Source organism: Carlito syrichta, unplaced genomic scaffold, assembly GCF_000164805.1.
Source record: "Carlito syrichta isolate Samal-C Ts95f unplaced genomic scaffold, Tarsius_syrichta-2.0.1 Scaffold108052, whole genome shotgun sequence".
In the NCBI taxonomy this organism is placed as follows: domain Eukaryota; kingdom Metazoa; phylum Chordata; class Mammalia; order Primates; family Tarsiidae; genus Carlito; species Carlito syrichta.
The window spans coordinates 43,205-71,010 of NW_007052148.1; the positions used below are offsets into that span (position 1 = coordinate 43,205).

The 27,806-nt window shown below is 43.2% G+C and overlaps 1 protein-coding gene across 1 annotated transcript; it reads left to right on the plus strand.

The window, feature by feature from the left end:
- On the plus strand, window positions 1-27,797 carry LUZP1 (leucine zipper protein 1). Its single transcript, XM_008068311.2, has 4 exons — window positions 1-44; window positions 747-849; window positions 19,628-22,812; window positions 23,727-27,797. Exons 3-4 carry the CDS (start codon window positions 19,747-19,749, stop codon window positions 23,874-23,876), a joined length of 3,216 nt encoding a protein of 1,071 aa, XP_008066502.1. The 5' UTR covers window positions 1-44; window positions 747-849; window positions 19,628-19,746; the 3' UTR covers window positions 23,877-27,797.
- Window positions 27,798-27,806: the final 9 nt, after the last annotated feature.

Below are 27,806 nucleotides of genomic sequence, written 5' to 3' on the forward strand. Positions count from 1 at the left end.
ATTGTGTGCCTGCAATTTGACTGGGACCCATCACATGTGGTCAGGTATGGAATTTTCCATTTGTGTCATGTCAGTGCTCAAAAAGTCTTAGATTTTCAGATTAGGGATGGCTCAACTTGTAGTTGACTTCTGAGATGCTTCCTAGCTGTAAGATGTCATATACATTTTTAGACTGTTAGGGGATGTAGTAGGTCTTTAATTTTTTTTTTTTTGAGTTGGAGTCTCACTCTGTTGCCCAGGCTGGAGTGCAGTGGCGCACTCATGGCCACCCTGGTGCTGACCTGCTGGACTCCAGCATTCCTTCCGCCTCAGCCTTCCAAGTAGCTGGAACTACAGGCGTGTGCTACCAACCCAGCTAATTTTTTTATTTATTGTAGAAATGAGGTCTTGCCAAGTTGCCTGGGCTGGTCTCGAACCCGTGGGCTCAGGCAATCCACTTGCCTCAGCCTCTCAAAGTGCTGGGATTACAGGCTGAGCTACCAAGTCCAGCCAGGTCTTTTAATTTAAGCAAAGACAATATGTTTTACCCTGGGACTATATCATCTTATAGGAAAGAGGAAGAAGTTTCCTAAAGCCAAACTCCTTCTCATCTCCTCAGAGAGAGACATAACCAGCTTCCTTCAGAATCAAGATCTAGACTTACCTTGTCTCTTTTGACATGTACTGGGATAGGCCTTTGGGTCAGCTCAGTCTTGGTGTGATTCATGCTTTATCTGTCTTTACCTTTCTGTTTATGTTCTATTCAGGTCAAGAGGCAGCTGCCATTGAAAGATAGTGAGTGACTATTTCCAAGACAGCAAGCATAGGGAAAGTAGCCCGGAGTATTGGAAAGCTTAAGTTACCTAAATGGTAAGTACGTTGTACAGGGAAACCTGGGATACCAATAGAATTGGGGGGTTTCTGCAGTCTCTACAATTTTTCCATTATTGCAAGGAAGAGAGGAATTTAAATTTTTGTGAATGACCTATTAATGAACCAAATACTATGTTGAGTATTTCACGTCTTCTTCAACCAACCAACCTGATGAGGGTCAAATCCCTGCACGAAGTTAACAACCTTAAGAATGGTTGTAGGCTGAGCTTGGTGGCTCAGCCTATAATCCCAGCACTTTGGGAGGCTGAGGTAAGAGGATTACCTGAGCCCGGGGGTTCGAGACCATCCCGGGCAAATTGGTGAGACCTCGTCTCTGTAATAAATCACAAAAACTAACTGGGCGTGGTGGTGTGTGTCTGTCCAGCTACTTGGAAGACTAGGGCGGAAGGATTGCCTAAGCCCAGCAGGTCGAGACTGCAGTGGCCTTGAGTGTGTCACTGCACTCCAGCCTGGGTGACAAAGTGAGACTCCAACTCAAAAAAAAAAAAAAAATGGTTGTTAAACACAATCCCATTTGACATGTTTTATATTTATACCAACTTTGTGAAGTAAGTGCTATTACCTCATTATTATTATAAGTGTTATTCTCATCACCACAAGGAAACAGACGTAAATAACTTCTCCAAGTTCACACAGGCAGTACATGGTAGAACTAGGTTTCAAACTTGTGTTATTTTCATTACACTATAATGTTTCCCTTTTGAGGAAGTTACTTTCTGGTTGAGGAAGTGACTGATTTAACTTTGAAAAAGCAAAGCAAAAAACTTCTTGATCAACAACTAACTTCTAGCCATTTCTGGATCTTGTATGACAATATTATACTGGTTGGTGTTGCTAAGGCAGAGGAAATCATTAATGAAATAGAAGAGAGAAATGTGAGAACTGAGCAGGGAGTGGCTAGGAGATCTAGGGGGTCTTGGTTTTTACTGATATAGGTGGATCACAGAGAAAGGCTCTCTAGGAAAGTGGAGCAATAGGGCAATTCAGAATGAGTCTGAGAAAGGGATTCTCACCTTAGGAGTGATTAGGTGTCAACCACTCTTAGGAAAGAAGTGTAGTTAGTGATAACTGCACTTCTCCTTCAAGACAGAACTCGTCTTGAAGGAGTGAGAAACGTCAAGGCAGACTCCTGCTCTGTTAATTAGTTCAAGATTCTTGTTCTATTCCTTTCCCTGGAACATTTTTTTCTACCTCAGAGAACCGGGTTATGAAATTAATTTCTGTTTGAGTGAGTGACAGCCAGTATTTGGTCTCTTTTTATTGAAGCATCAATTTTAAAAAATATATTTGGTGAAATTGTCATCAGTAGAACTTTTGTACATAAAAACTTTGTGCATATGCTTTTTATGCATATAATATTTTGCTGTATATTATGACTGATGTTCTGATGACAAAAATTGACCCTTTATTACATGCCTGGCATTGATTCTTAGAGCTAAGTATGTAGCATTAAACAAAATAGAAAAAGGTCCTGCTTGCAAGGATTATATTCTAATGAGTAGAAACAGATAAAATGAAATAATTAGATAGAAATAAGCAGACAGGTAAATAGATAAATAACAACCTTTAGGTGAACAAGAATAAAAAGCAGGGTAAGATGATAGAGAATGATAGGGAGCTGAAAGATTGCTCCTTCATATAGGTTATCAGGGAACCTCTGATGAGGTGATATTTAAAGCTAGGATCTGAATGAAGTGAGGAATCCAGTCAGATATCTGGGACAAAAGCATTCTAGGCAGAGAGAACAGCAGGTATAAAATCTCTGAAGTATAAGGATAACTGGTCATGTGTGAGAACCCACAGGAGGCCACTGTGGCTGGAGTGGAGTCAAGTGATGGGACCCAGATACAGGGCCTTACAGTCAGATGACACTTTTGGAATGCATTTTGTTCTGAGTGTGGTGGGAGCCACTAGAGAGTTTAGAGCAGTGACTTGATCTGACTGATGTTTTAAAAGGCTTACTTTAGTTGTTATGGGAGAACAGACTATGGAGGGTGGGGGCAAGTAGGCTGTGGTGGGAGCAGGGAGACCAGTAAGGAAGCTTTTTCAGTAATCAGTAGCCTGGGGGAGGGATGATGGTAGCTTGGGCCTGGGTGGTAGTGTCTGCAAGCCAGAAAGTCATGGATTCTAGACATAGAGATGCTTGACTTATCTGGAGTTAACCTCTCTCTGGGGACATGGGTTTGAGGGTGTCATTGGAAACATGACAGTGATCCCTGGTAAAAATTCTAAAAATAATTGATTGAAGGATGCGAACAACAGTGACCCCCTAGAAGCCAGCCTGTATTCACTGAGAATAAGCTGTGCTTCTCATACCCACTTGCAGGTATATCATGTGTGTTTTATTTAAACTATAAAATAAGTTCAAATTTATTATAGACATACTAGAAAATAGAGATAAGCAGAAACAATGAAAAAAAATCACACCACCCAGAGATAATTACCATGTAGCACTTATGATATAAATCAGAGCATTTCATTTTTGGAAAGGTTCCTAGACTGGTGGATTAGGAATATGCTACAAAGGTAATATGTCTTAAGTGCTAAATTTAGTTATTTAATGTTTTCTCATGTGATCCCAAGACAAAGGACATTTTTACCTGGCTATGGAGCTGATTGAATAATTGCATTTAGAAATTGTAGTGCCAGTGAATGGATCGGTACTTATCTAGAGGAGCTGTTTTTAGTGACATTCTAGAGAGCAGTTCTTGGTTATATTTTGTTTTTGAACATCAATTTAGATAAAGATACAGAAAAGACTTGCCTATCAGATTTATAAATGAATATTTGCAAACTGGACAGTGTAGAGAATATTTAGACAATAGATCAAAACTAAGAAGTTGAAATGAAGAAAATAATAAAAATAATTTAAGCTAAAACTTACATGGCACTAAATATGGACCAGGTTCTGGCCTAAGCACTTCATGTATTAACTCATTTATGCTTGCCATAGCCTGATAAGGTAGGTATTGAAGCATAGGGAAGTCAAGTGACTTATCCAAGGTCATACAGCTAGTAAGTAGTAAAGTTAGGGTTTAAACTTAGGCTCTCTGGCTTCAGAGTCTGTAATCGTTGATCACTGCCAGCATACTGCCTATAGAAGAAATAAGAATTAAGCTCCATATTTACGTTTTGAACATTAAACAATTTTTTTTGAGCAAAAGTATAAACCTACAAACGTAATATAGCTACCAGGTTAGTTCATGCATTCTTGGGCTTTATTATTAGAACTGGATAGACAGGTCATCTTTCAAATCCATCCTCACCCCTTTGCCCCATTGCTACTGTGCTGGTCCAGGCCCTTATCCTGTCTCTTGCCTTGACTGTTAACAATAGCATCCTACTTTATCCCATTAGAATAGTCTTTCAAAAACCACAGTTCTCCCTTGCTTAAATCTCTTCGTCCAATGCACGCTGCACACTTGCTTCCCATACCCACTTGTAGGCATGTCATGGGTGTTTTGGAGAGACTACAGTGGTGTTCTTTTTATTTCTTCTTTTTAAAAATTTGAATGAGTTTGCTGTATTTAAAAGACTTTATATAAAGGCAGGGCATGGTCTCCCCCCTTAGCCATAGTCTGCCAGGTCTCTGTAACTCATTTTCATTATTAGCCTGATCTTTGGCATTTGTGTCGACAAGCTGTGGCACAAAAGCTAAGGAGTAGTGCCCAGATTTGAAAACAATCCCTTTATGTAGTCTGGCCAGTATAGACTACAATAAAACTATTACCTTTATTTATTTACTAAACATTTATAAGATTTCTACCTTGCCCTGTCACTGTTTTCAGTGCCCAGCATGGAAAAATGAAGATAACACAGTCCTTGCTCTCAAAGCTCAGGGCCCAGTAGAGGATGATAAACATATAAATAAGTATCATGGATACAGAGGTAGAAGCATTTACAAAATTTAGGACTGTGCACTTCCACTGGGAGAGGGACAGTTTGAAAGGCTTCAGAGAACAAATGTTGCATTAAAAGATGGCACACCCTCAGAATGGCACAGGGAGGCTTGGAAGGAAGGTGGAAGAGAGATAAGGTAATTCTAAATGTTCCTGAAACAGCCTAACCTCAGCCTCTGCATTTGGTGTGAGATTTCAAGGGCCTCAGATCTACCTCTCACACCTTAGCAGTTAACTCTGCTTTCCCCATGTGCCTCTAAAGTCAGCCATACTGAATTACCTAAAATCCCCTAAGGCAGCATTGTTCTGTTCCTTCCCTCCCTCCGTGTAAACAATCGTTTTTTTTTTGTTTTTGTTTTTGTTTTTGAGTTGGAGTCTCACTGTCACCCAGGCTGGAGTGCAGTGGCTCACCCATGGCCACTGCAGCCTCAACCTGCTGGTCTCAGGCAATCTTTCTGCCTAAGCCTTCCAAGTATCTGGAACCACAGGTGCAGGCTACCACACCGAGCTAATATTTTGATTTATTGTAGAGACAAGGTCTTGGCAAGTTGGGCTCATGCACTCCTCTTGTCTTCGCCTCCCAAAGTGCTAGGATTACAGGCATGAGCCACCATGTCTGGCTAAACAATTATTTTATACTCCTTATGTACTAGGCACTATTCAAGGTCCTGGGGATTCAGCAATTAAAAAAAAAAAAAAACTACACACACACACATGTGCGTGCGTGCACTTCTGACTTGTGAATCTTATATTCTGGTAAAAAATAATCAGACTAACAATTTCACAAATAATCAGGAGGTTAAATGTGCCAAGAAGGAAAATAAGTAGGGTATCTTACCTTAGAGCTGTCTAGAGATGGAGTTGCCTTGGGAGGAAGTAAGTGTTGTCCCTGCCATTAGGAGTGTTTGAACAGGAGCTGAATGACTACTTGCTGGATAACTTCTGCATTGAGTGGAAAGTTAGAGCAGTTGATCTCTAAATGCTTCCCAACCTGAAGAATGCTGCTAGCTGGCTTACTAACTCTGAGTTTGCATTATCTATAATATGTAAATTTGTGATTCTGGGAAAAATAATTAAAGTCCAGTAATTAAACAAATACTCAAGTAGTGATGGTGAGATGTAGACAGCCTACGATTTTAAGACAGCTAACTAGAAGTGGTCAGGAAGAAACTGCTTAAAAATAACTCTCCCATTTTCCTTTAGATCAGAGGGCAAATTCTGGCCCACAGGCCCACTGCCTGTTTTTGAAGTAAAGTTTGTAATTGAAACACAGCCATGTTCTTTTGCTTGTACATAGTATTATGTATGGCTGCTTCACACTGTAATGTCAGAGTTGAATAGTTGGAATAGAGACTTTAGGCCCTACAGAGCCTAAAATATTTACTCCCAAGCTAAGTTTGTATGTTATGTATATACTATCAAACTTTAAAAAAAAAGTTTGTCGACCCCTCAAACAGGAAGTGAATCATGGCAGCTGTGTTAGGAGAAGGGGCAGGGCAGGCCTGGCTGTGTTCTATTTCAGACTTTCCTGATCTGCTAAGACAGGAAGAAGAGCTACCCTCCAAAATGCTATATAGGGCAACTTGGAACTGGATTCAGGAAAGGAACAGAGCCCCTAATGAGAGACAGTTGTTGGTACTATATCTTGCTAGTATTAATTGGAACTGAGCATGACACTGATGTGGGGGAAACTGCCATTAAAAGATGGGACTATCCCTCTCCCCCTTTTAAAAAATTTCCTTTGATTTTCCAAGGTTTAATAGAGTTTTCTTCCCAGACCCCACCCCCAGGCACACTTAATCAGTTTTTTTGAGCTTCCAGCTTACATGTATAGTGGCAAAATGTGCAAAGAAAAAATAGCAGTCCAGGCACAGTGGCTCAAGCCTGTAATCCCAGCACTTTGAGAGGCCAAGGCGAGAGGATTGCCTGAGCCCGCAGGTTCAGAACCAGCCTGGGCAACACAGTAAGACCTTGTCTCGACAATAAATCAAAAAATTAGCTGGGCGTAGTAACATGTGCCAGTAGCTCTGGCTACTTGGGAGGCTGAAGCAGAAGGATCACCTGAGCCCAGCAAGTCCACACTGGGGTGGCCGTGAGCATGCCACTGGATTCCAGTCTGGGTGACAGAGTGAGACTCCAACTCAAAAAAAAGGGAAAAGAAAAAAATAGCAGAGTGAGAAGATATGAAGGGTCCCTGCCCATAAGGTTACTGTGAAGACTGAATAGAATAATAGTAGTAGCTACTGTTAGTTGTGACTTATGTAAGATGTCAAGTCTTCTTTATCATTGTTTTATAGTTATATCTGTCTGATTGCTTAAAGGCAGGGGTCAGGTTTTTGAATTATCTTGGCAAAATGCTGGGTGCATCTTATGTCCCATACATGTCTACTACATAACTGACTTTTGCCTGGTAAACAGACTTAACAGAGAGGGAGGCACTAGGAAGAGAGGTATCTGTTTCTTCCCTTTGTGGTCAGGGAAGTAGCAAAGCATGTCCTTCTCTGGCTATGCTTACAGCCAAAAGGTCAGAGATAAGTGACCTAACACCATTTCAATTCATTTCCTTGTTTACTCTAGGTAGAAGGGATGTTCTTAGTAAGTTGCTACTTTTAGGAGAATTCTGCCTGGTGAAACTTACCTTAGGTATGCATAGGACTTTTCAAAGTGCTTTTGCTGACTTTATTACATCATGTTGCTATAAGGTAGGTTGGGTTAATATTCTTGGGTTAATATTCCAGAGGAAGGAACTGAGGTATAGAGTAAATATAGTTACTTGGGGTGGGGTTTGGTGTCTCAGCCTATAGTCCCAGCCCTTTGGGAGGCCAAGGCGAGTGGATTGCCGGATCCCGTGGGTTCGAGACCAGCCCAGGCAACTCATCTCTACAATAAATAAATAAAAAATTAGCCAGACATGGTAGTTTGGGCCTGTAGTTCCGACTACTTGGAAGGCTGAGGTGAAAAGATTGCTGGAGCCCAGCCGGTCGACGCTGGGGTAGCCATGAGTGTGTCACTACACTCTAGCCTGGGTGATGGAGTAAGACTCCAACTCAAAAAAATTTATTTGTTCAAATAGTGTAGTATTCTTAAAAGAAGTGAACTTTAGAACTAGACCTGGATTCGCTATCTGATTATCCTTCTTTCTTAGCTTTGCTACCTTGGGCAAATTCAAGGATCCTTGCCCCATAAGGTTACTGTGAGACTGAATAGAATAATAGTAGTAGCTACTGTTTGTTGTGACTTATGGGCAAGCCATTCTGCTGAGCACTTTACATGCCTGGGGATTACCATATTGTCTTGAATGAGAAAACCTCAGAGCAGTAATTTGTTTAAGAACATACAAAGTAAACTGGGATTCCTGGAGAAAGCATGTATATGAGGTCCTTAATGTATTGTCTGGAGTATAGTAGTGCTCAATTTGTGTTCCTTTATGCCCTTTTTTTTGTTACTGGTTTGTGTATAGAATAGTGCTCAGAACTCTTCATGTTGTAAAAATGCTTAAGAGTTTGTAGGGAGGATGGGTGCAGTGGCTTTAGATCTGTAATCCCAGCGTTTTGGGAGGCTGAGGTGGGAGAATCACTTGATCCCAGGAGTTCAAGACCAGCCTAGGCAACATAGCAAAACCTGGTCTCTATGTAAATTAAAAAAATAAGGCATGGTGGCATGTGCCTCTAGTCTCAGCTACTCGGGAGGCTGAGGCAGAAGGATCACCTGAGCCCAGGAGATTGAGGCTGCAGTGAGATGTGATCATGCCACTGTTCTCCGTCCTGGGTGACAGAGTGAGATTCTGACTCAAAAAAAAAAAAAGCTATAGAACTCTACTTTCAGTGCAGTCATATAGGGGAAGCTCAGTATGGTAAGAAGTTAAAATCAGTTGCTAACTCAAAAAAAAAAAAAAGAGAAGAAGCCTGGAGTTCAGCCCGCTCAAAACTTCCCCCCTACTCTTTCCCCTGCATGACCGACCCCAAGGGGATTTGCTGAGTCTAGTTTGAAAACTAATGGACTGAATGGTCTTTAGCTACCTTTTGGCTGTGAAATCTCATTCTAAGAAGCATCATTCTCATGCGTCTCATGAAATCTCATTCCTAGAAGCACCACAAATATTTTTGCTGCTTCTCTAACACTTGGTATAATTACTCAAGCTGAATAGCCTGAGTGGTGTGGTTTTTTAGTGAACTACTTTGTCCCATGTGCATGGCATAGATCTTCAAGCTAGAAGAGGCATTATCCAACAGGCTAGGGGGACAGTACTGTACTTGAGGCATTGTATAAGTGGCACAGGGCTTGGGATGAGGTTATTCAGGGCATTACTACAGGATCTGATACTCTGTGCTGTTTGTATGCACTCTTGCCAAGCTCTTTTCTCCTTTGTAATCCATGAATAAGCCTGATGTTTTTAATATTTTCTGTTAATAGTACCAAAGGGCTGATCAACTATATTATAATTAGGAGGCTTATTTAACTATTCATTAATCAACTTTTAAGCATTTGTTATGTGCTAGGCTCCCTGCTGGGTACTGAGAATATAGTGGTGAATAAGAAAATAAGTTTGAGCCAGCTCGGTGGCTCAGCCTGTAATCCCGCGCCTTTGGGAGGCTGAGGTGCGTGGATTGCCTGAGCCCGCGGGTTTGAGACCCGCCTGGGCAGTGAGACCTCATCTCTACAATAAATCAAAAATCAGCCAGGCGTGATAGTGCGCGCCTATAGTTCCGGCTACTCAGAAGGCTGAGGCGAAAGGATCGCCGGAGCCCAGCGAGTCGAGGCTGCGGTGGCCGGGAGCGGCCACTGCACTCCAGTCTGGGCGACAGAGTGAGACTCCAACTCAAAAAAAAAAAAAAAAAAGAAAAGTTTGGGGCAACCCTCTTGGGTTCCCTCCCCTCTGTGAGCTTTTCTGTCCTCTCAATAAATCCTGCTTAAAAAAAAAAAGTTGGAAAGACAAAAAGAGTAAATAAAAACCTCAACAGAGTGTGATAAGTTCTGTGATAGGATTCATAGAGCAGACTATATTCTGAAGTCTGAAGAAAGGCCCTGGTCTCTCCTGGAGTTTCAGGAAGAAGGTGCTTCTAGGAAGAATCTTCTAGGAGGATAAATTATCTAAGAAGAAATGAGAAGGAATCAAGCTAGTAAAGGGCCACGGTAAGAAAGAGTGCAAGAAAGTAGAGCTGGTGCAAGTTTCTTTGTTTGTTTTGAGTTGGAGTCTCACCCTCGCCCAGGCTGGAGCGCAGTGGCACGCTCACGGCCACCCCAGCCTCAACCTGCTGTGCTCAGGTAATCCTTCCACCTCAGCCTTCTAAGTAGCTGGAACTAATTTTTTGATTTATTGTAGAGATGAGGTCTCCCCAAGTTGCCCAGGCTGGTCTCGAACCCTGGGCTCAGGCATTCCTCTCACCTAGGCCTCCCAAAGTGCTGGGATTATAGGTGTGAGCCACTGCGCCCAGCCTGGTGCATGCTTTGAAGACAAGGCTGAAGGAGTAAACAGGGCCAGATCACAAAGGGCTTTTCCTGAGAGCAACCAGGTTCGAGAGGATTTTAAGTAGTGATGTAGTAATGCCTGCTTTTCTTTATATTTCCAGTAAGTATTTGCTACATATTTACTTGGTTCCTTGTGCTTTACTGATTTATTCATATCACTCAAAGTCTTGAACAGAGCATATAAAATTGGGACTAAAAGCCAAGTGAATAAAATGGTGTGATTCCTGAATTCTACTAATTCAGAATTATGATGACTTATAAATGAGACTGTACTAAAGCTTAACATTTTTTTGTTTTGGAAAAGAGATTATGAAAGCTGTAGTATAAGCTGTATAGGTGTCTTGAGAGAATATTGCAGTTTGAGGATGAACTGGGCTTTATTAACAGCTTTATTGAGATATAATTTATATGTCATAAAGTTATCTCTTTAAAGTATACAGTTTAATGGTTTTAAATATATTGATGAGGATATGCTGTTTTAAAACACTTTATAGATACATAATATATCCTTTGTCTTCCACTAACTGCTTTGCCAATGCAGATCAGTTTACTCATTTAAAATTGGTTTATAGCTTGTACTTAGGTCAGTCCCCTCAACAGCCCTGTGTATAAATTGGTAAGGTTTAGACTGTACCACTAAGCAGAAGGCCAAAGGCAAGCATTTTTAAAAGGGAAAATCTTTCTTTCTCATAAAAATATATAAAGAAGGGAAGACCAAAAGAGTAAAACTAAGAGGCCAGAGAGGGATGTACCCAGAGAAGCAGAGTGGTCGACAAGGAGACATAATCAGGCAGAGAGCAAGATGTGAGGGGTTGAGGGAGGAAGGTAGGCTCAGTTTTTCCAACACCTCAAGCCTTGGTGTTAAGAGCCGAGCATGGGCTCCATCTTGTGGCTCTAGGCTTGCAGTGCAACCAGCCGAAGGGCTCTTAGGGCTAGGGAGAAGTGATTGGCAGTTGGCATCTCTCAAGGCCCACTTTCAGTGTGCCCTGAGCTTTCTCTTGGGTTTGTTGTTGGAGTCCGTCTTCCCTCTCAAATGGGGGCTGTTTTTCTCTTATAGCTCAGCCTGTGTTTCTCCCTTCCTTTCCTCAAGTTTTGAAGCTAATCTTATCAAACTACCCTTATTGTCTCTGTCATCTCCTGACACCTTGAATCACTGTCCCTAATTTCTCAACAACTTTAGATTCTGTTATAATGTTACTTTTCCAATATTACCCTGTTAATTTTTGGTGCTTTCACTGTACTTGCTGGTGATCCTTGTAACACCTTTGCCTCTTGTTTAGTTCTCTCTTCCAATTAAGAGCTGAACGTGGATTCCATCTGGGGTATCTTGTCTTCTCCCTACCCCCAGAGTGTCCCTGTTATTATACCTTAGTTTTTGACATTATCAATAACTGCAACCCCTCTATAATCTCAACTCCCTGAAATACCTCTCTGATTGCCATCTCTTATATTTCAGGCTTATTTCCTCTAGTATCCTTACTTCAGGAATCCTCCCATTGGGTGGAATTTTTTATTTTATTTTTTTTGAGTTGGAGTCTCACTCTGTCGTCCAGACTGGAGTGCAGTGTCACGCTCCTGGCCACCGCAACCTCGACCTGCTGGGCTCCAGCGATCCTTCCACCTCAGCCTTCCAAGTAGCTAGAACTACAGGCGCGCACTTCCATGCTCGGTTAATTTTTTGATTTATTGTAGAGATGAGGTCTCGCCAAGTTGCCCAGGTGGGTCTCGAACCCGTGGGCTCAGGCAATCCACTCACCTCAGCCTCCCACAGCGCGGAATTACAGGCTGAGCCACTGAGCCCGGCTGGGGGAATTAAAAAAAAAAAATTAATTCATTGGTCCTATTACATTTTCACTGTTCTTTACCTCCTTAGTGCTCTCTGTCTTTGCTGAGTGAGCTTAAATGCCCTTACAAACACCCTTAACACCCTTGTCCTTCTCTTGCTTTCTTATGTTGTGCTTCAACCCTGGTTCATTCCAGCTCTGGCTTCTCTGTGCTTTCATCTGTTCAGCTGAACAAGACTGGAGAAAAATAACTTTGTTGATTGGTTTCACTTTAAGCCATGAGCATGAATGTCAAGTGGGCCTTTACTGTTGCCTAGCAGTCAGTCTGTATTTCCCATTCATCTAGATGACCATTCTTGAAATCTGTAATACTTCCCCTACTCCCCATCATCACTTAAAGATGAGGACCTTCCTCTCTCCTTCAGTGAGAAAGCAAAAACAATCAGAACTTTGCTAGACTCTACCACCAAACCTGCCTTCCCACCTCCTCACCCACACCCATAACCACACACTCTGCCTTCCTGTTTGTTACCATAGGAGACTATCTGCGTTCTTCTCTAGTGCTTGTTCTTGTACTTATATGTTAGAACCCCATTCTCTCTCTTCTTCCCAAGAACATTCCTCCAGAATGTTTTTCTCTTTTTCATAACTTGTCAAAAATTTTCTGAATCATATTCTATCAATATAACATGCTTTCCCCCATCTTCAAAAAAACCAAAACTCTTGACCTCTCTGTCAGCTACCTCTCCATTTATTGCTCTGCTTTTCAACAGAATTCAAAAATGATCTAATATTTTCTGTCTCCGGTTTTCTCTCTTAAACTCATCCTAGTAAAGCTCTCACATCCATTACTTCCCCAAAGCTGCTCTTATCAGGGTGGCTTTCATGTTGTTAAATTTAATGGACTGAGGACTGATCTTAGGTCTCCTATTACTTGAACCATCAGCTTCACTTAACACTTGTTCAGTCCTTTCTCCTCAAAACATTTTCTTTGCTAGGCTTTCATGGTACTATGTACTGTTCCAGTTTTCCATCTGCCTCACTAATTTTGCTAGTTATTCCACATCTCTATCAGTAAAAAAGATTGACCACCTTGGGACTCAGACCTTTGACTCTATATTTACTCAGTTCCGTTACTCAGTTTAAGTCATGGCTTTATAAACTATCTTTGTTGTTACTCACTAGATTTATATCTTCAGCTCATATATCTCTTCTGACCTCCACACTCATATATTCAGTAGCCTCTTTAATTTCTCTATTTGGATGGCTAATACACATCTCATAAATATGTCCCATACAGAACTGATCTTTCTTCTCAGACTGCCCCATCTGCTGTCATCCATCCCCATTTGAATTCATGAGAATACTATTCTTCTACAAATTCGAGCCAGCAAACTTAGAGTCCAGCCTAATTCCTTTCTTTGTCTCACACTTTACATGCAGTTCAAGAGCAAATTCTATGGTTCTACCTTCGTATGGCCAGAATTCTGACTGCTTCTCACTGCCTGGATTGTTGCCGTAGCCTGCTATTTGACCTTCCTGCTCCAACCCTTATCCATAATAGTCTGTTTTTAGCACAGCAGTCATGTCGATCCTTATTTTGTTTTCTAGGTTCTCATATATCATTATCATTCCAAGTCCATAACATATGTTAACGGTTCACTCTTGCTGTTGAATATTCGTGGGTTTAGACAAATTTGTGATGACATGTAGCCACAATTGTAGTATACAGAATGTTTCACTGCCTTAAAATCTTTTATACTCCACCTGTTCATCCCTTCCTCCTGGCAATTACTGATCCTTTTACTATCTCCATAGTTTAGCCTTTTCCAGAATGTCATGTAGTTGGAATCATACAGTATGTAGCCTTTCAGATTGACTTCTTTCACTTAGTTATACTTAAGGTTCCTCTGTGTCTTTCATGGCTTGATAACTCATTTCTTTTGAGCACTAAACAATATTCCATTGCCTGTATTTACCACAGTTTATCCATTCACCTACTGAAGGACATCTTGTTGCCTCCAAGTTTCAGCAGTTATAAAGAGAACTACTGTAAATATTCACATACAAGTTTTTGTGAGGGCATAAATTTTCAACTCATTTGGGTAAATATCGAGAAGTGTGAATGATTGCTGAATCAAATGGTAAGAGTACGTTTAATTTTGTAAGAAACTGCCAAACTGTCTTTCAAAGTAGATGTATCAGCCAGGCATGGTGGCTCACACCTGTAATCCTAGCACTTTAGGAGGCAGAGGCAAGAGGATTGTCTGAGCCCAGGGGTTCGAGACCAGCCTAGACAACTTGGTGAGACCTTATGTCTACAGTAAATCAAAAAAATTGTCTGGGTATGGTGATGTGCACCTGTAGATCCAGCTACTTGGAAGGCCAAGGCCGAAGGCTCGCCTGAGCCCAGCAGGTCTAGGCTGCAGTGACCATGAGCACGCCACTGCACTCCAACCTGGGCAACAGAGTTGCTCCACATCCTCACCCGCATTTGGACTTTTGAACTGGCCATTCTTATAGGTATATGGTAGTATCTTGTTTTAATTTGCAACTCCCAAATGACATATGATGCTGAGCATCTTCTCATAAACTTATTTGCCATCTATATCTTCTTTGGTGAGGTGTCTGTTCAGATGTTTTGCTTGTTTTTATTTATTTTATTATTTTTTTTGCTCATTTTAAACTTGGGTTGTTTGTTTTCTTATTGTTGAGTTTTGAGAGTTCTTTGTATTTTCTCCAAGTCTATGACTTTCTTCTCCTTCTACTGATGTGACGAGAGTAAGGTTGTAGGACGCAAAGTTAATAATACAAAAGTCTTCCTAAATACCAGCAATGAACAAATGAAATTGAAAATTTTGAATGCAACATTTATATTAGCACTCCAAAATGTGAAATATTCAGGTATAAATGTAACAAAATAAGTACAAGAACTATATGAGGGAAACAAAACAAGTTCTACATGGCATCTTCTTCCAATATAAAGCTGTTTTATCTACACTGAAAACATGTTATTTAGCATAGCCACCTTCATTAATGATCTTAGTCAAATCTTTTGGATAACTTGTTACGTCACCTTCACTTTTATGTTATGGAGATGTCTTTCCTTAGACCTCATGAACCACCTTCTACCAGTTTTATGCTTCCTCTGCAGCTTCCTCACCTCTCTTGTCCTTCACAGAATTAATAAGAGTTAGGGCCTTGCTCTGGATTAGGCTTTTGCTTAAGGAAATGTTGTGATTGATTTGATCTTCTATCCAGACCACTCAGATTTTCTCCATATCAGCCATAAGGCTGTTTCTCTTTCTTACCATTTATGTGTTCACAGGAGTAGCACTTTTAATTTCATCTAAGAACTTTTTCTTTGTATTCACAACTTGACTGGCACAAGAGGCCTAGCTTTCCATATATTTCAGCTTCTGACATACCTTTCTCACTAAGCTTAATCATTTCTAGCTTTTGGTTTAATGTGAGAGACGTGCAACTCTTTCCTTCACTTGAACACTTAGAAGCCATTATGAGGTTATTACCTGACCTAATTGCTTTTTTCTTTCTTTTCTTTTCTTTTCTTTTCTTCTCTCTCTCTCTCTCTCTCTCTCTCTCTCTCTCTCTCTCTGTGTGTGTGTGTGTGTGTGTGTGTGTGTGTGTGTGTGTGTGGCCAGGGTTTTGCTGTGTTGCCCAGAGCAAATATGTAGCCTCAAATTCCTGGGCCCAGGTGATCCTCCTACTTGGGCCTCCCAAGTATCTAGGACTACAGGTATGCACCACCATGCCTGGCTAGTTTTTGTTTTTGTAGAGACAAAGTCTCTCTATATTGTCCAGGATGATTTCAAATTCCTGGCCTCAAGTAATCCTCCTGCCTTGGCCTCCCAAAGTGCTGGGATTACAGGTGTGAGCTACCACACTTGGTCCAACTGGCCTGATTTCAATATTGTTTTGTTCTCAGAGAATAGGGATGTCTGGCCTGTCAATGGAACAGTCAGAGGACATACAACTTATGTGTGTGTGTGGTTTCAATTTTTTTTTTAAATTTTAGGACATACAACATTTATTGATTAAGTTTGCTGTCTTATATGGGCACAGTTTGTGGCACCCAAAACAACTACAATGGTAACATCAGAGATCACAGATCACCATAACAGAGACAATAATAATGAAAAAGTTTGGAAGGTTGCAAGAATTACCAACATGTGGCACAGAGACACAAAGTGAGCACATGCTGTTGGAAAAATGGCACTGATAGACTTGCTCAACACAGGACTGCCACAAATCTTCACTTAATAAAAAACACCATATCTAAGAAGCACAGCAAAGTGAAGCACAATAAAATGAGGTTTGCCCTGTTTACCATGTCTTTCATCTTCTACTTGCCACCTACTTAAAAGTTTCTGGGGCAGATGCAGTGACTCATGCCTATAATCACAACACTTTGGGAAGCTGAGGCAAGAGGAATGTTTGAGCCCAAGAATTCAAGACCAACCTAAGCAACATAGAGAGAACTTGTCTCTACAAAAGATTACAAAGTTAGCCAGGCATGTTGGCACATGCCTGTGGTCCCAGCTATTTAGGAGGCTGAGGCAGAAGGATCGCCTGAGCCCAGGAGGTGGGAGGCTGCGGTGAGCCATCATCATGCCACTGCACTCCAGCCTGGGTTGACAGAACAAGACCCCCACTCCCCCAAAAAAGTTTCCGCTGAGAAGTGGTTCAGCTGTTATTTCTTCATAGATTGTTGCTATTGTTTGAATGTTTTTGTCCCCTCCAAAATTTATGTTAAAACTTAACCCCTAGTGCAACAGAATTAAGAGTTAGGGTCTTTAGGAGGTGATTAGGGATTAGCACTTTGAAAAATGGGCTCAAGGGGTGAGGCTTGGTGGCTCAGCCTGTAATCCCAGCACTTTGGGAGGCCGAGGTGAGGGGATTGCCTGAGTCTGCAGGTTTGAGACCAACTCAGGCAACTTGGCAAGAACTTGTCTCTACAGGAAATCAAAAAAATTAGTTGGGTGTGGTAGCGCGTGCCTGTAGTTCCAGCTACTTGAAAGGCTGAGATGGAAGGATCACCAGAGCCCAGCAGGTCGACACTGGGGTAACCATAAGTATGCCACTGCACTCCAGCCTGGGTGACAGAGTGAGACTCCAGAAAAAAAAGCCTCAAGGAAGTGAGTTTGACCCTTTTTGCTGTACTGTTCCTTATGCCCTGTGAGGACAAAACATTCAAGGTGCCATCTAGAAGCAGAGACTGGGGCTTTCACCAAATATTGAACCTGCTGGTTCCTTGATCTTATATTCCCAGTCTCCAGAACTATGAGGACATAGATTTCTGTTCTTTATAAATTACTATCCCAGGTATTTTGTTATAGCAGCACAAATGGACTGAGACAATTACCCTTTTTTCCTTGTTGCTTTTATAAGATTTTCTCTTTGTGGTATTTTTTCTATATCTTTCTGATGTTTCTGGGTACAGATTTCGCTCTTTCATTTGCTTCCTGAATATGAGGTGTTCCATCTTTCATCGACTCAGAACATTCGTAGCTAGTATCTCTTCAGATATTGCCCGTTTCCTCCCCATTCTCTGTTCCATCCTTTTAGGCTGCCTGTTAAACTTGTTCATTCCAGACCTTTTATTTTCTCTGTTGACCTGTTTCACTTTTTCCATCTTTTTAACTCTGCTGCATTTTATAATTTAAAATCTCTCTTGACCACTATTTTTCTCTTCATTTGTATCTAATGTGCTTTTTCTTTTTCCTATTTCTACCTGTTCTATTTGGTAATTTTCAAATTAATTTTTTTAATCTTTATTGGTAGCATATTGTTCCTTCTGTTTTATTCCTTCTTTTATGATTTTGATGACTTTTATGACATTGAAATGTACTTACTTTATGGTCTCTAACCAATAATCTTAACTTTGGTTCTTATTGATATAAACCTGCTCCGTTCAGTCATGCTAAAAGATTGGTCTTCATGTGTTTTGTAATTTGTAATTATAAGCTCAGGTCAGCTGGACTTTCATCTGTGGGAATCCTGTACTTCAGCAGAGAGAGTATCTCCTTCCAGAGTACTTTTATTTACTCAGCTAGGTTTCCCAAGGATATTACTAGGCTGAGACCATTTTATGTTTCTTAGCAAGAGCGGATTGGACCCAGACCATGCAGGTAGTGTAAATTTGAACTCTGAACTCATGGAGAGAGAAGGTCCAAGATTATCAATCCTCTAGGGATAATTCTCCTTTTGCCTTCTAATAGAGCCCAGGTCCTGCTAACTCCCTAAGTCAGTGAGGTGATTTTTTCCCCACTAGTCTCCCCGAAGCTGTGGTTCTCCAATGGTCCTTGGTCCTAGGGACTGGAGCCTCATTTTCAACTGATCACCTTTATTGGGCTCAAATCCTTTGTCTTTTATACCTGCATGACTGTTAGAGCCCAGGCTCCTTGGTTCTAGAGATCTGTAAAACCCTATTAGGTCAGCTGAGTGGGGGTTAAGCTTATTGTTTTGCTTCTCCCTTCGTCTTCTTTTCCTCTGCTTTTAGTTGGAATGTCTCTTACTTTCTGTGTGATCAACTATACATTTAAAATGAGTGTTATGTTTTATTCAGTATTTTTAGGTTTTTACAGAGTAAGAGATTTTCCAGGTCATCTAGTTTGCCATACTGATTGAAACGGAAATCTGTTGTCTGCTTTTTAATTTTATATAACGTATTGTTCATGAAGGGTGTTTTTCCCTTGTGTTAAATTATTTAAAATACACTTATCCACTTTATTTCAAAATTGAAAATCACACACAAAACTAAAGTTTACTTTGACTTTCCCCTTTCTCCCTTTCCTTGGGCTAACGTATGATATGTTTGGTGTATATCCCCATTGAAATGGTTTTCAAAGAAACAAACCAGTTGTCACGTCAACCTGAATATCTGGGGGCATTTCTGTTTCAATGCCAAAGGATCAGTTTTGTAGAAGCTGCCTGTTGGCTAGTCAGGGCCAAGTCAAACCTGGATTTCGCTCACAAATATGCTTTTGGGAGAAGAAATACTGAAAACAGATGTGGGAAGATTACTTTAGTGTATTATAAAGCTCACCATTTAAGTAGCAAGGCAGATGGATTAATTTACATCACTTTTAAGTCACAAAAGTTCATGAGAGATAACTTTTAAAAATAATATTAGAGGTGTTTAGTGCTTTGTTATGAGTTTTCCACAACACTGGGAAGAAATATGGTAGTCATCATTACACCCATTTTACAACTAAGTCAAATCGAGGCTCAGTTTATTTAATGACTTGTAGAAAAGTTAATGACTCTCCTGATATTATGCAGGTGACAAATGGTAAAGATCTTATTATACCCTGCCATGAGAATCAAGGCCATCTTCTGCATCTTTTTGCTGTGCTGCCTTTGGTGACTTTCTTTATTAGGGTGGGACTTGGTGTCAACTCAATATCAGCCATGAAAAGCCAGTGTTTTCTTGTACATTTATTCAGTTTATTCATTCAACATATTTGAGCACTGCTATCTTCTAGGTACAAGGATTCCAGATAAGAGCTCTTTTTACAACCAGGAGCTAAAGTGCAGATTTTAGATTTGCTGACTGACACTCTCTCTACTTTCCTTCTGTAGACTGATAATGGTTTCCAGTTGCCAAAGAAGGTTGTGGTTGCCAAGAGAAAGGTAGCCATTTCTCATCTCCTCGAGTGGAATTGGATGCCTCTAGGAGCTCATACTGGCTGGCAGTAGACATGGCTGAATTTACAAGCTACAAGGATACTGCCTCCAGCCGCCACTTGCGGTTTAAGTTACAGAGTCTAAGCCGCCGCCTTGATGAGTTGGAGGAGGCCACAAAAAACCTCCAGAAAGCAGAGGATGAGCTTCTGGATCTCCAGGACAAGGTGATTCAGGCAGAAGGCAGCAATTCCGGCATGTTGGCAGAGATTGAAGTGCTGCGCCAGCGGGTGCTGAGAATTGAAGGCAAAGATGAGGAAATTAAGAGAGCAGAGGATCTGTGTCATCTGATGAAACAGAAGCTTGAAGAGGAGGAAAACCTCACCCAGGAGCTGAAATCTGAGATCGAGCGGCTTCAGAAACGAATGGCTGAATTAGAGAAGCTGGAGGAGGCCTTTGGCAAGAGCAAGAATGACTGCACCCAGCTGTGTCTGAGCCTGAATGAGGAGAGAAATCTCACCAAGAAAATCTCTTCTGAACTGGAAATGCTCAGAGTCAAAGTGAAAGAACTGGAATCTTCTGAGGACCGCCTGGATAAAACTGAGCAGAGTTTAGCCTCAGAGTTAGAAAAGCTGAAATCATTAACTCTGAGCTTTGTAAGTGAGAGAAAATACTTGAATGAAAAGGAGAAAGAAAATGAGAAATTGATAAAAGAACTCACTCAAAAACTGGAGCAAAACAAAAAAATGAACCGAGATTATACACGGAATGCTTCTAATCTGGAAAGAAATGACCTACGAATTGAGGATGGTATCTCTTCCACGCTACCATCCAAAGAATCAAGAAGGAAGGGCACTCTGGACTATCTAAAGCAGGTAGAAAACGAAACAAGAAACAAGTCAGAAAACGAAAAGAACCGAAATCAGGAAGACAACAAAGTCAAAGACCTTAACCAAGAGATTGACAAACTTAAGACACAAATCAAACATTTTGAATCTTTGGAAGAAGAGCTTAAGAAAATGAGGGCCAAAAATAATGACCTTCAGGATAATTACCTAAGTGAACAAAATAAAAACAAACTCTTAGCCAGCCAGCTGGAGGAGATAAAACTACAAATCAAGAAACAGAAAGAATTAGAAAACGGAGAGGTAGAAGGGGAAGATGCTCTCCTGTGCAGCAAAGGCAGACATGAGAGGACTAAGTTTAGAGGCCATGGGAGTGAGGCATCCGTGTTCAAGCACACATCCCGGGAACTGTCGCCTCAGCATAAGCGGGAAAGGCTCCGAAACAGGGAGTTTGCTGTCGGCAATGAAAACTATCCTCCTAGCAACAGGCAGGTTGCCTCGCCCAGTTTCACCAGTAGGAGGGCTGCAAAAGCTTCCAACATGGGGGCAAGTACAGACTGTGGGACTGAGGAGACAAAGAAAACTGAAGACCGATTTGCACCTGGATCCTCTCAGAGTGAAGGGAAGAAGTCCAGGGAGCAGCCGTCAGTGCTTAGTCGCTATCCCCCAGCTGCTCAGGAGCACAGTAAAGCCTGGAAGGGGATGCCCAAGCCAGGCACAGAGAGTGGACTGAAGGGAAAAGTTGAGAAGACAACACGAACATTTAGTGACACCACTCATGGATCTGTTCCCAATGACACATTGGGTAAAACTGACAAGGCTTCTGACACCTTGTCTGAGGCTGTCTTTGGCAAGAGGGGACAGCTGCCTGGCAATGGAAGTCAAATAACTCTGGCTGCAGATACTGGCTGTTCTAAGACCACTGGAGCTCTGGCCTCATCTCGGAGATCCTCGTCAGAAGGGCTCTCTAAAGGCAAAAAGGCTGCCAATGGCTTGGAGGCAGATATCAGTTCCCCAAATTCCAAGGCTCCTATCTTATCAAAGTATCCTTATAACTCTAGAAGCCAAGAGAACATCCTTCAGGGCTTTTCAGTCTCAAATAAAGAAGGAGTTGACCAGCCTGTAGCAGTTGTGATGGAAGACAGCAGTCAACATGAAGCTTTGAGGTGTCGAGTCCTCAAATCCAGTGGCAGAGAGAAGCCAGACTCAGATGATGACTTGGACATAGCATCTCTTGTTACTGCCAAGTTGGTAAACACAACCATCACTCCAGAGCCAGAGCCCAGACTCCAGCCTAACTCTAGAGAAAAGGCCAAATCCCGAGCGGGACCTAGAACCTCCCTATTTGAGAATGATAAAGGTGCTGGAATAGAAAACGAGTCTATGAAGTCTGTCAGAGCGTCTACCAATGCTGTGGAACTCCCAGAAGTCAATGGTGCTGGCGTAAAAAGCCAAAGGCCCTTTAGCCCCAGAGAGGCCTTGCGGTCTAGAGCCATCATCAAACCTGTTATTATTGATAAGGATGTGAAAAAAATCATGGGAGGATCTGGAACAGAGGCTGTGTTGGAGAAACAGAAACCTACCTCCAAACCAGGACCAAGCAAAGTGACAAGCAGCATTACTATCTATCCTTCGGACAATAGCAGCCCTAGAGCGACCCCAGGTGAGGCCCTGAGGGAGAGGCACACGTCCACCAGCAACATCCAGGTTGGGCCACCAGAGCTTGTGTCAGTTGGCAACCATGTCAGCTCCCCTTTTGAGCTCTCTATTAACAAACATGACATCACCCTGCAGCTCGCAGAAGCCGAGAGAGTGGGAGATGGGCCCCCAAAGAACAGGCCGGAAACAGTGGTCTCTCGGAGCAGCATTATAATCAAGCCGTCAGACCCTGTGGAGAGGAATAGCCATGCACCCCCAGCGGAGACAATCAGGTGGAAAAGCCATAGTGCCCCCTCAGAAGCAAGCTCCTCAGAAGCCAGGCATGTTACTGTGCGGAATGCCTGGAAGAGCAGGCGAGACTTGAAATCTTTAGAAGACCCCCCAGCTCGAGTAGGTAAAAATATGGAAATTGCCAATGCCTATACCCAGAGGTCTTCCACGGACTTCTCAGAACTTGAACAGCCCAGGTCCTACCTTTCTGAGCATGGTACTCGAAGGGCAGGACCAAGTTCAGAGGATGCCCCTGAGCTCTCCTCCAGAAGGACCCAAAGTAGCCTCACCGTGTCAGAGATGCTCAGCCGTCGGAGTCGGATAGGAGACACTGTCACTGCTGCAGCGTGGAACCACTCAGTGGGCATGGTGAGTCCCATTTCTTTTCCTCTGTCCCCTCTCCCTTCTCTTTCCGTTCCTCCTCTGCCCTGGCCTGTGACCCAGGATTTTGGAAATAGTGGGGCTGGGAAACATTGAGGAGAACTGGGTAGCTCAGAGAACTGTTGAAAATCAGGTGGGTCTGACTGGTGACAGTAGGGAGCCCAGTGCCTCCTGTAGATGACAGAGATAGGAGCCAGCCTCAACAAGGTCCTGGCTGCCTTAGACAGCAGACCTTCACAATTGGCATGTAGAGCTAAGCGTTGAACCCGGGATTCCTATCTCTAAATCCAGTGCTCCTACTACCCTGCTAGACCTTTCCTATTCATATTTGCATTATTCTTTGATCTGCATTTGCTTGGGAGGACCAAGGAGAACATTAAAAAGTTAGAATTCCAGAAGAGGAATGGGGAGAGATGGCTATTGAGGCCCCAGAAGCTTAGGACATCTGCGAGGGGAGATGTAAGATGAGGGACAGTCACGGGATATAAACAGGAAAGCATGTGAACTTTTTTGTAGTTTATACATGGGAAGTAGAAAAAGAGCTGCCCGACCTTTTCAGCATACTTGCCTGCACCAAGAAAATGGATCATGTAACCTGCTGGCCCCTATTTAGGGGTCCCACTCCCGTGTGCCCATTCCAGACCTTGTCCTCTGTATGGCTCCTCTTCAGTTGTGCCTACCTTGGATGATTCTAGCAGCTCGGAGTTCCCAGTCTACCCTGATTTCTAAGGAACGTCTCTATTGACCTGTACTCAGGCAGAAGCAGTCTTTGCAGTTACTCTGTAGTCTGTCGGGGCTGTATCTGCCTCTGCCAGGTGGGAGGATACACAGGGATAGCAGGTGAAGGTGTCTTGTTCACTTTACTGTCCTCCACAGCTCACGCTTGTTATTTGTTGGTACAGGAGGAAGACTGTACACTCAGTGTCTCCAAGCGACTGCACAATTCCCTGGAACGGTCTGAACTGCCTGTGAAGCAGGGCCTACCAGAGCCTGGGCGAGCACGGGCCGAGGAACGATTGCGGCCAACCAGACCCTGTGCTGAGGAAAACTGAGCCGGCTGGATGAGGTCTGCTGTCTCCCCTGCTCCTACTTCTCCACTCTTCCACCTTCCTGCCCTATGAAGGATCCAAGGCCAGTTAACCAGGCTAGACACAAGGCCTTGGCTGGGAGACCGTGGTAGAGCCGGGCTGTGGCTCAGGTAATTTTTGCCAGTTGGCCAGAGGGAATCAGAGACTACGAGCTGGACAGTCATCTGGGTCCAGTTTTCCCTGATGCATGAGTCCTCTCGCTCTCTCCCCCTCCCTCCTCCTCCTTGTCCCTGTTCCCCAGGTAGTACGGACCACTCTGGCCCCCAAATGGGGGAAGCTATAGAAACCCCCCACCACACAGTAGCAGTCAGAAGCTCTACTTTGCTCCCTGGTGGGTTGTTTCTGTATCATAGAGCAGCCTCTTGTTCATGTGGCTGATGTTCTGATTTCTCGGTCTCCTCACCACATTCAGTTCACTCTGCTTGCCCCAAGGGCTCACGTACCCACTGAGACTTAACAGCCATCACCTCCATGTGGGGGGCTTCCACTTCCTACCCCTCGGAGCTCTCCTCAGACTTTTAGAGCTGAAAGAAGTCTGTGCTGCCTCTAAGGGATTATTACCCTTTAGGTTGAAGTTTGTCTGACCTGGCCCCTGGCTGACCAGTGTTCCTGGGGGCAGAGCATGCAGATACCCATACGGATACCCATCGGAATGACACCATCCCTCCCAACCCCTCTGCTCACCTTTCAAAGGCACCCAGAAGTGCACAAGTCTCATGCGTCTCCTTCCCTGGGCACCAGTAATGCTGCTGGCATCGCCTCCTCTCTCCGTGGCTAGAGACTTCAGACTGACTTCATCGTTTCCACCTTGGGGAAATCCCTAGACTAAGCTGGGCCTGACCCAGCGTACTCTGCCTTCTAGGAAGTGCCCAGCAAGGGGGAAAGCAGACCAGAAGTGACTTCCCTTGAGTCAGTCCACAAGCAATAGCTCCATGGAAGGCACAGACTGTGAGATACTCCCTCTGTTCCTCCTCCATCCCCTATGGAGGAGGCATCGCACTTTACCAAGCTGATGCATTCCTACAGAGTGGGCCCATGATTTCTGCAAGTCGACTATCATTATGACTTCATTGGGGGAAAGGTGATACCCATTGAGGGCCTCAGGTTTATACGACTCAGAAATGCAGCAAACCTTTCGGGAAGCCACACAAAGAAAATCAGTAGTTTTCTTACACCAATCACATGGGGAAGTTAAAAAAAGAATTGTATATTTCTGGCACTGCTTTTTTTTTTTTTAATACCATTCTCAATTCAAAGGGATCCCCTCTCAAAGGCTACCTTTATGAAGCAGATGCTATTGCCTTCATAGCAAGAGACCATTTAGATTAGGAGCCTGGAAAGCCTACATTTTCCCCCATGGCTTTGGGTGAGTCATTGTCCTTTAGGTGCCTCAGTTTCTCTATCTGTAAAATGAGTTCTTTGAAATGGACGATCTTTAAGGGCCCAAAGTCTGGTATTGAGAGTCTTTTTGTTGCCATCTAGGATGGAAAGAGTCTTGCTTTTAGAAGGTATTAGCCACATGGGTTTGGGGAATGTCTTCCTTCTTGCCCACAACTGTTTTTCTGGGCCTTATGTTTTCTAGTTTCCCATGTTTTAATCTCATGGAAGGGGGATGAGCTCAAAGCAGCTCCCTAAGCTTGTTTTCCACTATACGAAGCAATGAGGTTGGAGGGTCTCTGGAGCCCTTTGTGGCATCAACCTTACCCAATGTCACACAGATCTCCTGGCTTTTCAGGGTGTTTCCCAACACACAATTCTGTGTTACCGCCTGTGAATTTCCTGGCAAGAGGAAGACTCAGGGCTTCCTCAAGAAAAAGTTGAGTTGTCTTCTCTGCTTCCATTCAGCTTGGAAACCAGCGTTCATCCCACCTTTGTCTGCATCAGACTCGGCAGTCCTGAGGCGGCTTGGGGACTGCTCCCTTACCTTCAGGGACAGGAATGTATTGCATACTTTTATTTTCTAGAGTTTTGCCAATCTAAGGGCACTGTCATGTGGCTTGCCTTTCCTCTGCACATGCCCACCTCAGATGCTCAACTCAAGATGCTGTTTTTAAGCTCTCTTCCTGCTGCTTCTCTTGGGTAACTGGCCAGAAACTAGCTCACTCAAGGCTGCAATCCCTTACTTACAGCCTCCCTGCCATTCTTCTTCACTGGTTGGCAACCCTGAGTTTTCAAAGGAAATCAACCTCTGTGGTGGTCAACTGAGGGCATAGGATATCAAGTTGATGGCTCTTCTCTGCTGGTGAAAACAGAAAGGTGCCAAGCCATGCCTAAAAAGATCTCGCCAATAATTCTCGTCTTTGGGTGTTGGAGCCCTGGATTCTGGTGCTGTAGCTCCTGGTGCCAAAGTCTGGATCTTTCCACATTGCCGCAGCACCAACATCTGCCGCTAACTCAGAATGCTCTGTGGAAGAAGGACAGCTGTGGTGCCCTTGTGGGGGCTGCCTTGAAATCTGAGTGCAATAGGGTTTGATTGTAACAGTTATTTCAGGATAAGTATTTTGTTTCTTTACTCTGCACACTTTCTAGAGCCGCTGTAAAATAGATTTTATTTTTAAATATCCTCAGCATTGCAGAAAATAACATTGTAATAGCAAGTCAAGGCTGGAGGTGTAGTTCCTCTGGGCTTCGAATGGCTGGCTCAGCTGGTGCTCATATTCCAAAGTTGGAAGGCACATTCTGAAAAGCAACTGTTTGGACCCAGGCCTCACCGTCAGGGGTCCCAGAGGAAGCCTCCAAATAGAGGGGAGACCTGGTAGTTGAATAGTTGTTTAATCAAGCCAAATATTCCCACTGCCCCAGTCAGCAAACCCACTTTTAAGAAAAGCCTCTTCTGCAGCTTGGCTTTTTTACCAGCAGGTACATGATTGCTGGAGGGTTGCTAGTGAGTTGGGGACTGGACACTAGAGCTGCTTGGTTGAGGAAGTGGAGCTGGTAAGTGCCAGGAGATGGTCTCTTCTACCTGCTGCTGCCTGTCTCCCACCACTCTGATACTAAACCAACCAGAGAAAGCTGTAGGTAGACAAAGAAGCTGTGGCTGTTTTTTGCTTTTGAGTGGCAACAAAACAGTTGTTAGTGTGGGTTAAAGGGATCCGCAGTGGGACCAAGACTCCAACCTCAGCTGCAGGCAAGCTTGCACATAAGTCGTCCCCTTCTCATGGAGTGCTGGGGTGGGGTGGGAATGGGGTATCTATAGTGTTCTTAGACTTGTGGTCCTGGGGCAGTTTTATTTCTTTAGAGGGTCAGTGCCAAGTGCTACCACTTCCCAGGAAAGGAACAGGGATCCAGAGGCTGGGTCCTTGGCTGCCTTTGTTGGTATGGAGTTTTTGTTACTCTGACAAGACTGCTTTGGAAGAGCTGCTTTTAGGGATTATCTTTTGACTACCCCAAGTGGGGAACAGGGTTCTCAAAGCCTCACAACCAAGATCATAGGAAAGGAGCCCTATTTTCCTGCTGCTTCACAGCTCAGAACATATACTGAATGGAATGTATTTTTAAGAGAAAAAAAAGTCTATTTTTTTGTATTTTAAGGATTGGGAGGGCAAGGAAGGTGGCCCTCATATAAACTCTTATTGCATTATAGGCCCCTTTACTGGGGCGTCAGTCTGTCGGTCCACACCTACTTGCTTAGGCAGGTGCTCTGGTCTCACTCCTGCCCCCTTGGAGTCTAGGTGCAGCAGCTTCTAAATTCCTGCTCCAAGCATGGGACCAAGAAGGCCAGAACCTGTCGCTGGAAACCAGGGCAAAGCCATGAGCAGTGGCTCAGGGCTCCTTGGGTGCATGTGTATAGTTGAAGCTGCCTGTCTGCATGTATCCTCTGGCTCTAATGCTCTCTGTGGCTCTACAGCACAGTATGTAACCAATAAAGCTCCCTAGTTTCCATATCTTCTGTGT

Coding starts and splice junctions, on each gene's coding strand:
- LUZP1 (XM_008068311.2), top strand. CDS start 19,747: ATGGCTGAATTTACAAGCTACAAGGATACTGCCTCCAGCCGCCACTTG. Junction 22,813..23,726: donor GGAACCACTCAGTGGGCATG/GTGAGTCCCATT, acceptor TTGTTGGTACAG/GAGGAAGACTGTACACTCAG.